The 13,770-nt window shown below is 25.1% G+C and overlaps 1 protein-coding gene across 1 annotated transcript in view; it reads left to right on the forward strand.

Annotated features, from left to right (window-relative positions):
- Positions 1-13,770, forward strand: part of LOC100205880 (putative ATP-dependent RNA helicase TDRD12) — a 115,151-nt gene that overhangs the window by 30,857 nt on the left and 70,524 nt on the right. Inside the window, exons 4-6 of the mRNA XM_065819174.1 lie at positions 4,264-4,311; positions 10,827-10,943; positions 12,726-12,781. Of these exons, the coding sequence (XP_065675246.1) occupies positions 4,264-4,311; positions 10,827-10,943; positions 12,726-12,781 (221 nt within the window). The remainder of the gene's footprint in view (positions 1-4,263; positions 4,312-10,826; positions 10,944-12,725; positions 12,782-13,770) is intronic.

A 13,770-nucleotide genomic window follows, 5' to 3' on the forward strand; every position in this document is an offset into this window, starting at 1 on the left:
TAAGTGGTCTTTAATTTTTGGCCACCGCTGTATATATATATATATATATATACATTTTTTTAAATTTTTATTTTATTTCTATTTTTATTTATACATATTTAAATTTATTATTAAAATATATTTTTTATATTTATTTTATTATTTAAATATATTTACTATATATTATATTTTATTTTTGTTTTCATCTATTTACAAAAACAATTAATTACAGTAATATAACCATATATAAACCTTGGCGTTACCCAACCCTAAACCTGACCTAGATGCTGACTCAAACCAAACCCTCAGTCGATGTAGCAGCACTCTGTTGCGAGTCAGACTATTTGATAGTCGGTGTATATACTTTTTGTGCCTATAAAAGTTGTTTACGGGGACACTTTTTCTCTGAAAAGCGATGCTTACAAGGACAAAAAATTAACGGGTACATTAAAATGTCCTCAATAATGCTAATGTCCCTGTAGATACTCATTTTTTTGTAAAATTTGTCTCCGTAGATGATACTATAGATTTGTATATATATATACGACCCTCGGAATTAACTAACTGCCGACCTTAAAATATATGATGTCGGAAAAAAATTGCTGACCTCGTTTCTATGTTTTATGGTAAGACCTTTGTATCAAACTTTTTTTGCCAACCTGATGCCGACCTTTAAAAAATTTTAACAAATACGCTGAAAAAATTGGTTTTTAATTACGTTAAAAATAAATAACTTTGATACATTTATCTTTACTAATGTTTTTATATTTGCAAAACGCTTTTAAATAAAGTAGCTAATGATTTTAATTAAAGTATCATTGAAAGTTGTACTTTTATTTATATTATTTAATTATATAAATTTTTTTTATAAGTAAATTAAAAAAAAAAAAAATAAATGGTAAGTCTCTTTAAAAGACTAGATTTAAAGACTTATATAAGAATCATTTAAGTTAATTAACACAAAAAGTAGAAATATTTTGTTGATAATTAAAAAAAAGACTAACTTTTTGAAAGCCGTCTGAATTAAATAACTTTGATCTTTACTTATGTTTTTATATTATTAAAACGCATTTAAAAAAGTCAATTAATCACTGCTAATGATTTTTTACAAAAGTAATAATTAATAATATATATATTTTTATGTATTTATATAAGTATGCATTTTTTTTTTATGTCTTTAAATTAAAAAAAAATTTATATAAACTTTTTAAATAAACGATTATTTTTGTTTACGTTATTGCAAAGTGTTGGTAAGAAACTTTTTTTTAACTTTTAAATGTGCGCATTTGTTAAACAATCGTTAGACGTAAGTTGTTGCTTTACTTAAAAAGCTTTTCGCATAATATTAAGTTATAAAAAAATTAGTAAAAATAAACTGTTCAAAGTTATTTATTCTAAACATAATTAAGATAATCTTATCGTTATAGTTTGTTATTTATTTTGGTTATATTTTTTTAAATTTAGTTTTAGTTAAGTTATTTTTATTTTTTGTTATTTCTTTACGAAGATTTATTTGCTTCTTCTATGTTAAGTTTTTTTTTGAAGCTTTTTTTGAAATTTTTTAATGCATTTTTAAAATGTATTCAAACTTTCAAAACATATTTACAGCCATGGTAAAGTTTTCAAAATCACAGAGTATTTGCATGGTCATATTATGATGTGATATCACACGCCTTCCTGGCCAAGCCTATTATATATATATATGTATATATATATATATATATATATATATATATATATATATATATATATATATATATATATATATATATATATGTATTTGCATGGTCATATTATGACGTGATATCGCACGCCTTCCTGGCCAAGCCTATTATATATATATATATATATATATATATATATATATATGTACTATATACTATATACTACGTATATATAAATATATATATATATACTATATATATATACTATATACTATATATATATATATATATATATGTATATATATATATATATATATATATATATATATATATATATATTATTAAATATCGAATCAACATTTTCTAATTTTACAACAACGTAAAAAATATTTTTGTCAATCATCTGCAGTAATTGCTTCAATCACTTTCAGTGTTCAAAAGAATAAAAAACTTGTATATCAGAAAATATTAAAATTATACTCAAAACTAAGTAATTTAAACATTCTTTCTATAGAATTGAATTAGTTAGAAAGAATAGATGTAAATTTAATAATCAATAAATTTACTCAAATTAAAGCTAGGAAGATGTTTATTATTTAATACATTAATTAGATTATGATAATTATTATGTAAATTATGATAAATGTTAAACTAGTATAGCTATATGAGGATGTTTTTTTGTTAAAAATATTTTTTGTTGTTTTTTACAATATTTTTATTATTTAAATTCTTTTCATTTTATTTATGTTATGTGTTATTTTTTAGTGCAAAATAAAGTTCAATTTATTGATATAATATTATAATATATTGCTATTTCTTTTTTATTTCTCATCATAAAAAATTATTAGCTTCACTATTCTTGTGGTTAAGAGGCGTAAAAGAAAAATATTTTCTTTTTTGCGTTTGTCACAAATACATCTGAACATGGTTGATACATCTGTAATAAGTATGTCTGATATGAAATATTAAAAAAATTCATATTTTAGAATTTTTAGGCACCAAAATTGATAAGAACAGCACTGTGTATGTGTGTTTGTGTGTGTGTCTATATATATATATATATATATATATATATATATATATATATATATATATATATATATATATATATATATATATATATATATATATATATATATATATATGTATATATATATAAAAGTCATGGCCAAGAAGATGTGCAAAAACAAGTCTTTTTAAGACCATGCAAATAATTTTTTTTGTTGACGATTTGGCCACAATTTACAAATGTGTAGAAGTTATTTATTTTTAATTACATTAAAAATAAATAACTTTGACACGTTTATTTTTACTAAAATCTTAATATTAGCAAAGTGCTTTTAAATAACGTAACTAATATTAATTAAATATTATATTAATTAAAGTATCAATGAAAGTTGTATAAATTTTAACTTGTATTATTTAATTATATAAGATTTTTTATAATAAATATAATTAAAAAAAATATATATTAAATATTATAAGCAACGACTCATAATTATTAAAATATTAGTAATAATAAACGATTCAAAAATATTTATTCCTATCATAATTTAAATAATCTTATATTAGTTTATTATTTATTTTAGTTAAGTTTAAATTTTATTTTGTTGTAAAATAACTCAAATATTATAAGCAACGACTCATAATTATTAAAATATTAGTAATAATAAACGATTCAAAAATATTTATTCCTATCATAATTTAAATAATCTTATATTAGTTTATTATTTATTTTAGTTAAGTTTAAATTTTATTTTGTTGTAAAATAACTCAACTAAAACTGAAATTTGATTTTATTTTTCATTATTTTTTTACAAAGATTTATTTGCTTCTTTTAGCGCATTTTTGAAATGTATACAAATTTCCAAAACATCTTATAAGCCATAGTCAAGTTTTCAATATTATATAGTATTTGCGTGGTCATAATATAACATGAAATCACATGCCTTCCTGGCCAAGCTTGATATATATATATATATATATATATATATATATATATATATATATATATATATATATATATATATATATATATATATATATATATATCAAGCTTGGCAAGGGCTGTATGTATAAATATACATACAGCCCACGGAATTAGAAAAAATGATGTCGGCAATAATTTGCCAACCTTAATCAGTTAGAGGTGGGCAAAAAATATTTTATACAATGGTTTTGGCATAAAACATAGAAACAAGTTCGGCAATTTTTGGACAACCTCAAGCACTTCTAGGTCAACAGTTAAGCCAACCCCAATCCCAAAGGCTGCATATATATATATATATATATGTATATATACACACACCAGTCTTCTCCATTTGAAATTAAATGCCAGCGCATGAAAAAGCGCTGGCAGGATGGTCATTTTTAAAGTAGCCTGCACGATTAAAAAAGTTCCTTTTTTTCCTGCTATTTAAATTAAAATTAAAATAATAAAAAGAATGCTTTGAATAAATACTAAGCTTTGAATAAAGACTGACACACAATTATAAAATATGGATTGTATTAATAGTAATATTGATAATATTATATAAAATAAATATGAATTTAATTTTGATATTAACCTTGATATTTATGTTTTACTATTTAATTCAAAAAGTCATTTTTTCATGATTAGACTTTTTCTGGTTGACGAAGGACACACGGTGTGTGTTACAAAAGCAAGGTTTTTTGTTTTTTATGTTTTCATTTTTTAAAATTTTTAAAGTTATTTTGTTTTATTTTATTTTATGTAAAAATTAAATATAATCTTTTATATAGAGGTGAACTCGTTTTTTTGGAGAAAAATTTTTTTTTTAATGAAAAAAATAACATAAACAAACCCAATTCAATGAAAAAAATTAAATAATATATAAAAATATTTTTTTTTAACTGTGATTTTTTAAAAAACGCTTCTTAGCATGCACAATTTATCCAATGTCGTATCATTAAGTCTTGACCTGATTTTTGTTGAAAATGTTCCAGCGGTGGAAAAAGCTCTCTGCTTCAACACTTGTTGCAGGAATACACATCAGATTATTGTAAATACTTTCCTAAAGTGGTCTACCCAAAATTTAATTTCATTTCGTATTGCTGATTGAATTGATGGTTTTTTTAAAGTTCTTGTTCTCAGGTGTAAAAGTGACTATCAGATTTTTTTGCTGTAGTGATTTTGCCAAGGAGGGTTCAGTTTTACTTTCGTTAGGGTCAAGTTCAGATTTTATATCAGGATCATACTCAGAATTCGTTGAATTGACTTCCGGAGAAGTTTTATTCATTATGATATCGGGCTAGGGTTAGAATAAAGTTATTTCCATTTTAGAAGGAACAGAAATACTCTTATGAATTTCATTTTCCCCTCCATTATGCAGATACTGTAAAACGTTAGATAAAATAGTTCTTCTTTGGTTAATTTTGAAGCATTTTTCAAATGTGAATAATGGAATACTTTAACAACTTTTCGCACTTTAGTCTTTTATATATAAATATATATATATATATATATATATATATATATATATATATATATATATATATATATATATATATATATATATATATATATATATATATATATATATATATATATATATATATATATATATATATATATATATATTAGGCCTGGAAGTTTTTCGGTGGTTTTTTAAAACATCAGTTTCATTTCCCATAACTACCCGCATTCCATTTTCAACCCTCAGCCACAAATTGGCCTTCAATACGAGACAGCCCCAAATCCAAACCTGACCTCTTGATTCATGTATGTTAACATTCATAAAACCCTGGTTACAAGAAGAAGTCCACTCATCAAGTATGACACTGAAAAATACCTTCTTCTTTTTGGGAAATTATTTCTGCAGTTATTGACTGACAAATTTTTTCACTGAAGACTATTACAATCTCCTGTATATTGGTGGATGATTTGGGATCATTAAATCTACGCATTATTAAACATTTTCTTAAATCATCCTCTGAGGTGACCATTTTAGATATTACTGCAGCAAAACTTTTGTCTACTTTTGAATTTTAAAGTTTTACTTTTTCTGTTTAAATTCACAGCAACTCGCACCAGCAACACTTGAGTCGATATAAATTTTTTGTTTGTTTAATACATTGTTGTGCTTTGCTCTCAAATGAGTATGCATTGATGTCGTACATCCACCCAATGACTTTAAAATCTGCTTTCACTGTACGCACTTAGCCACTTGATTTTTTGTCCCAAAAATTAAATAATTCTACACCAAATTTGATTTCTCTTTTGATACATTTACAAAAATTTCTTCTTGCTGATTCGACATCCTAGAGAATAAAATTGATTATAAACAATAAATGTATGCAATGTTAAAACCGATAAAACTTACCTAATATGCTTTGAAGTGGGCTTATATAATAAATGTTATATAATAAATATTGTTAAAACTAGTGTAAACTCACCCAACCTGTAATAAATAAAATATTTATAATTACAACACATTAAAAGCAAAGAATTTTAAAGTATTTGTAAATTTTTTTTGTCATTATTTGTTGTAGGTAAAAAGAGCATTTATTATGTTTTATAAAAATAAGCGCTCAATTTAAGTGAAAAAACTAATGGTGTATATATTGAAATGTGCTTTATTTGAAAGTAGAAAATTTGAATTTTATTAATAGTTAACAATACCATAAAAAACACCTAATTACAGATGAAACCTAATTATGAACGGTTTCATAAAAAGCTTTGTACCTTTCATATTATTTTGAATTAAATTTTTTTTTTGTGTATGTAAATGTGTTAACTAGTTTAGATCCAGATGCAGGTAGTTATTATTTATTTACCCATAATCTTGTGTATATAAATGAGTTAATTTATTTATTGCATTAAAAAATAAATGACTACTATTTTAACATGTTTTGATGCTTATGGAAATTATTTGCCACATCAAGTAATTTGCAAAGAAAAACTTATTATAAAAAGCTGGTGCATAAGTAGCGCTGAAAATATTTATTATAATAATAGCGAATCGTGTTGGATGGAGTCAAAACAATTGACAATTTCCTGCCATGTTAAAGGAAGTCATCAAAAAAAAAACCTTTTGTAACTTAAAAACGCTCATTGTATCATATAATTATATATTTAAAAAAAAAATTGATCAAAGTCAGTTTTTGCCATAAATCTAAATTAAGTATTTAAATTAAAATAACTATACTAATGAAATAAATAATTCCTGGCAAAGATTGGCTAGCAGGATTTCTAATGCGCCATCCTGATGTTGCTGTCAGTAAATATAAAAGTTTGAGTTATGGTAAGCTTATGCAATTCAAAGTGGAAATTGTATGAAATTTTTAATCTTGTTGGCAAAATTCTTTAAAAAACTAAATTTGGCACACAATCCTGAATTGATTTACAACGATGAATCTGGATGGCAATTCACAATGACAGGCACTCATGTAGTAATGGCAAAAAAGGATCAAAACTTGTTTATACAGCTACTCATGCAGATAGAGGAGAAACAATTACCGTAGTTGAATGTATAAATGCTACTGGAACCAACTGAGTTCCACCTATGATTTTGTATAAAGGCAAAAATTCTAAACATGAGTATAGGGATAATTTGTCCCCTGGAAGTCTTTTTTGCATGACTTCAAATGGATATATTACTCAGGAAGAATTTTTTACTTTTTTGCGTCATTTTAACCAGCACAGATTACCAGGAAAAGCTTTATTGATTTTTGCGGACATCGCAGTCATTTGGATATTGCTGTAATGAAGTCGAAATCATCTATATGCTTTGTCTTTGCGCATTGTAGTCATGAACTTCAAACTCTGGGCAAAAGTGTTTTTAAACTATTAAAAACTTACTGGAATGTTGTTATTGATAATTTCAAAAGAAACTTTTCTGGACAATCACTGTCAAAACTGCAATTTCCACTATTATTTACTGAAGCATGGTTGTGTAGTGCTACACTAGTAAATGCCATATCAGGAATACAGGAATCTATTCTTTCAACCCTAATATTATCCCACAAATAGCTTTTGCTTCCAGTAAAATTTCTAATGTTGAAAATCCTGATGTTTACAAGTTTTGTACTTTAAAATCTCTTCAAAACTTGCATCTAGTATCTATGCAATAATTCAATCGCCTAAAATAATTATAAAAGTAACAACTAAAAGGTCTATAAATATTTAAGCTTGTTGATTGAGATTTAATTGAGAATAAAATGGCTGAAATATTTGGACCAAGTCACACAAAAATGGTCACGAGACATGATTCGAAAAAAAATTGAAAATTATTTAAAAAAAGAAGTAAGGTTCATGAAGATACGTTTTGTGGTGATTGCGCTGAAATTTTTAACTTATGCTGTATAAATTAAAAATTAAAATACTTCACGCATAAATTATGTGTGACGTATAGTATATATATAGTATAGTGTGTATATATATATATATATATATACACACACACACACACACACACTACCAACAAAAAGTTTGAGGCAGGCTTGGAATTTTTAGAAATAAGTGAATTAACAAACTTTTTGAAGTCTTTTTTGTAATTTAATTAATATGTTTACAAAAACTTAAATTATTATACATTTTTGATCAATAGTTTCTAATTTTAACTAGCGTTTTGATTAAATTTTTGATTCGTCAAAATAACCACCTTAATTTTGTATTACAGCTGTACAGATCCTCGGCATACAATCAATTAACTTTCTATGAAGTTCCACAACCTCGGCATACAATCAACATTCCTATGAAGTTCCACAACAACTCGATCAGATTAAGATCTGGCGATTGTCGTGGCCATTCCATTATTTTTAATATTTTCTGGCTTTGAAGATCTGTTAAACAAGTTTTGCAGATTTTGCTAGTATGTTTTGGGTCATTATTGTGCATTAAAACATACTGATCAGAAAATAACCTCTCACGCAGCATTTGATGTTCTAAAATGTCTTTGTACACCTCTTTTGTCATAATTCCTTCAATTTTGTGTAGGTTTCCAATATTCCCCCACCAAAACATCCCCAAACGACCACAGATCCACCCACATGTTTCACAGTGGGTATTAAACATTCTTCCGAATACCTTTTCTCTGCAAATCTTCGCACGAAAACACGACGTTTTGAACCAAAAACTTCCAAATTGGATTCATTTGTCCAAAGGACGTTTTTCCATTCTTCAATTGACCAATTGTTGATGATTTTTAGTCCAATTTAGCCTTTTTGTCTTATTAATTGGTCTTAATAATGGTTTACAAGCAGCTACACACCCATGCCAGCCAAATTTCTTCAATCGATTCTTCACAGTGGAAATGCTAATTTTAAGATTATTAAATTGATTGTACACAGACCTGATTTTTTTGGCGGTGTACCCTCTATTTGATGAACTAATCTTTTTTATTTTTCTATCTTGTAATTTATTAGTTTTTTTAGGCCTTCCAGTACGTTTTCTAGTTGCATTCTTACCAGTTTTTTTGTGTCATTGTAATGTCCTTTGGACACAACATCTTGAAATTTTCATTTTTTTTTGAAATTTTGACTTGTGAATAACCTTCTTCATGATAAACTTTCTCATTCTTTCTCATTCAGCAATGTTTAATTCCTTTCGTTTACCCATTTTTTTTTACCTTTTTTACAATTGTCACTCTAGTAAAGGTATTAATAACACTATTTCTTAACAGTGGGCTATTTACTGAATAACTGATTATTTTGACAAATCAAAACTGGTACGAGTACAACTAGAAAATGCAAGTTAATAATATTTAGTTTTTGTAAACATTAAATATTAATTAAACATTAAATATTAATTAAAGTATAAATTAGACTTAAAAATGTTTGTTTATTCGCTTATTTCTAAAAATTCCTAGCCTGCCTCAAACTTTTTGTCGGTAGTGTATATATATATATATATATATATATATATATATATATATATATATATATATATATATATATATATATATATATATATATATATATATATATATATATATAAATATATATATATATATATATATATATATATGTATATATATATGTGTATATATATATGTGTATATATATATATATACATATATACACATAGGTAAATATAATGCAGCATTAGATGCACATGGATGATGTCATACAAAAACAGGAAGTTGCGGGGGCTTCAGTACATAAATTGACATATATCTCATAGCCTGATGCCGCAAAAGAGTGCTGAAAGAAAAGATCTTTCCCCATGCCAAACCCTCTACTCCATCTTTTCTTTTATTATTCTTTATTTTTTTCTTTTTTATCTGAATTAAAGCCCACGTTTTTTTATTAGGAGGGCAAAATATTAGGAAATAGTGTCCTTAGCTATGAATTAGTTGAAGTATATATATTCTTCAACTAATTCATAGCTAAGTGCCTTTAGATAAAAAATCATAACAATTTTTTAATTAAAACTTTAATAAAAAAATTGAAAAAAAACTTTAATAAAAAATGGTAATTTTTCTGCAATGAAATCTAAAAATATTAATAATGGACAATTGAACTTAAGTATAGCTTAAATTAATCACAAAAGATAACCATAGCACATGAAAAACACTGAGTTGTAATTTTGTATCTACAAGGGGATTTAAGGCACCCTTAATTGTATAAAAAGAAATAGAGGATTCCTTTTAAATTATTAAGTGGTTTCTTTTTGTTCTTCTTGTTAGTAATCAATTATGATTAAGCTAGCCATACAGGGGGCAGAAATCTTAGTTGCCCATTTATTTAAACTTACAAACCAAAGCAATAATTGAATAAATGAAAAATAAAAGTTATATGTCTATTTTGCCATAACATTATGTTTAAAATGGACCTCATATAATAAGGCAGGTTAAAAAATATAGAAAGTGTCCTGATTATGTAAAATGTGCAAATAATAAAGATAAACTATGAATAAATTATGAATCATCAGATAAAGGTGGTCTGGGTCTGCTAGACTCATAATCAGAAAGCTTTAACTAATATAGCAATACTAACAATTCTTCTGCGTAAATGATTTTTTTATTATTATACAAATTAAAAAATTCATATATTATTAATATATGAATATGCTTATAATGATCATATACAAAAATTATACTAGAATAAATAAAAAAACTAGTCTACAATTTTGCCTCATTTATATTTGCCCCATTCATCTTGCCTCATTTATATTTGCCTCATTCATCTTGACTATCTAAATCTATAGAAAATTTCTTTTAGATTAAGAGTCTTACACTCCAAGTTTCAAAATTTCCCTCATCAATTTATCCAGTGTTTACTTGATGGAATTGTTCCTGTCAGTTTGTCTCCAGATATTAATCTTCAGATGTCAATGCAGTATGTACTTTTTTTTGTAAAGCAGGAAGCTTTTTTGGTTTTTTTTTTAATTATTTATTTTTTTAATTTTAAAAACTTATTAATGTTATTTATTTTTATTTTCTAAAATATCATTTTACGTGTTCCATTCCCCAAAGCTGTCATTTAAGTATTTGAGTTGGCACATTGAGCAAGTTTTGAACTATAGCTGGCAAATTGTAAATATTGAGGGCCTTTTTTTTTTTTGGTGTCTCTAGTGGGCAAAAAATACATACAACACCCCCCTCCCATGAAAGACCTCTTCAGGACAGCCCTGTATATATATATATATATATATATATATATATATATATATATATATATATATATATATATATATATATATATATATATATATACTCACAAGTAACAATACTGATTAATTGACAGGACATGTTGAAAATATCATATAAGTTAAAAATATATACATAATAATGACTAAATAAAAATAAATATAGATATAACTTAACTTATTGCTTTGATCGGTTGAAATTTGGACAAATTTAAATTGAGTTTTCTCAAAAACCACCTAATAAATTTTTTTTAGTGATGCATACACAAGTAATTTTTGTGTGTTTTTTATTTTCATCTGATTAGTTTTTGCAGTGTTGAGTAAAAAGTTTGAAAATTGAAAAATTTTATAGAAAATCCATTGTGCTTATATTCAATAGATGCAAATACATGTAAAATTCTAAATGCAAATGTTAGAATCCTCATAAAATGTTATTAGGAGAATGAAACTATGAATAAAAAATAATAAGTGATTGAAAATCAAAATTTAATGACAAAAAGAAATTGAAATCAATAGGTGACTTGATTCATTAAGATCCAACTTAGTGACAATAACATTTAGCTACAAAGTTTAAATGCAGAAGATCTTTTATTCAAAGTGGAAAAGGAAAATCTGAATGTTATCACAAGAAAAAAAATGCTAAAAAGGTCACTTGATGGAGAAATGAAGGCATTTAGAGGAGCTTAAAATTTAATTAAATTCACGATTAAAAAAAAAAGGTATATTTTAGTAAATGATGAAATTTACTGTAATCGTTTAGTGGTAAATCGTTTAGTTAATACTATTATTAGTCAAAATTTTATAAAGCATCTGACAGATTACATGGTACATTAAAGTAGACAGATGAGCACATTAAAAGTGAAAATTTTGCTCACAAGTTTCTTGTTTGGCAGGCTATTTGCTTTAAAAGCTCTTTTTTCATAACACATCAAACTTTAACAGATCTATATATGACTGAATGCTTAGATAAACAATTTGTCCCTCTAATTTAAAAATATATATGGTTAAGTTTATTTTGCCCAGATCTGGCATCAATCCACTATTTCAAAAGGTATAAGAAAAATAGAATCAATGTCATTCCAAATGATGCTAATACATTCAACTATCCTCAATGAACTATCCTTAGAAGCAAGTCAATGAATCTTACTGGACAAAAGTGAAGGGAATACTTGCAAATGTGCAAATAGTGTTGAAAAATTCTGAGATTTATGGATTAAACTACAAAAAAATTATACAAAGTTAAATTTAAACTAATTTAAAATAAATAATAAATTTAAAATTATGCAAAAAAAATTTCAGAATTGATTAAGTAGTTTTTGAAAAAATGCAATTAACTTAATTATGCAATTAACTTAATTATGCAATTAACTAATATTGCATTAATTAAAATTCAAATGGTCCAAATTTCAACCAATAATAGTCATATTATATCATATTGTATTAAAAATTCAAATTATATTAATTTTCTTTAGGAAATCACAGTATTTTGATAACTCAGCCGCAAAGTTTGTAGATAATACCATTAATGGTGAGTTTTTAAGAATTTCATTATTATTTTTTATTATGGGTCATATTATTATTATTAATCAGTGCTCAGAATTAGAAAAAATAAGGTCTTAAACTATTTTTTGTTGGCATCAGGTTGGCAAAAAAATTTAATTACTAAGTTTTCAATAAGGAGGTCACCAAAAAATCACTGATTTCAGACATTTTTTGGTCGCCAGTTAGGTTGGCATTGCCTAATGCCGACCGTAATTACAAGGGTATGTATATATAACATGTGATAATTAAAAATCTGGACAAAGTTTGTGTAAATATAAAAATACAAAGGTTTTGATTGCAATTATACAAAAAATATAAAAAATTTTATATAATTGCAATCACTTCTATTTTGTTGCAAATTTAATTCTTTAAATGTATTATTAAAAAATAATTTATTTAGGAATAATTAAAAATGAAAAAAAAAGCTTATAAAGAAGACTCCCTTAAAAAACGAGTGTTTGCATTTTTGGATTTGCACCCAGATGACAACAAAAACTTTATTGTAAATTTTTCGAATGGAGAGCATACCAAAATCTACTATTTATAATATACTTAAAAGAAAGGTTGAACAATATAGGACCAGAAAGAAAAGTCAGAAGTTGTCGCAAAGCAATACCAAAATCTACTATTTATAATATACTTAAAAGAAAGGGGAACAATATAGGACCAGAAAGAAAAGTCAGAAGTGGTCGCAAAGCAATAAAGATGCCTGCAAAAGAGATAAAGCGCCTTAAAAATCGATTGATCAAAAGATGGTATTTCACAGTGTGGTCTTGCAAAGCGATTTCATGTATCACAACCGTACATAGCAAAATTATTCATCAAAAAACTAGCATTCGTTATCGTAAAAAAACTAAGACACCAAAAAGAAAACCAAAAAGCAGCTGTTTGTTCAAAGTGCCGCAGGTTGGTTTCGATTTTTCGGAAAAAAGTTGTTATTATTGACAATAAATCGTATTTTTATTTGAGCACTAA

The sequence above is a fragment of the Hydra vulgaris genome, chromosome 15, assembly GCF_038396675.1.
Source record: "Hydra vulgaris chromosome 15, alternate assembly HydraT2T_AEP".
Taxonomy (NCBI): Eukaryota; Metazoa; Cnidaria; class Hydrozoa; order Anthoathecata; family Hydridae; genus Hydra; species Hydra vulgaris.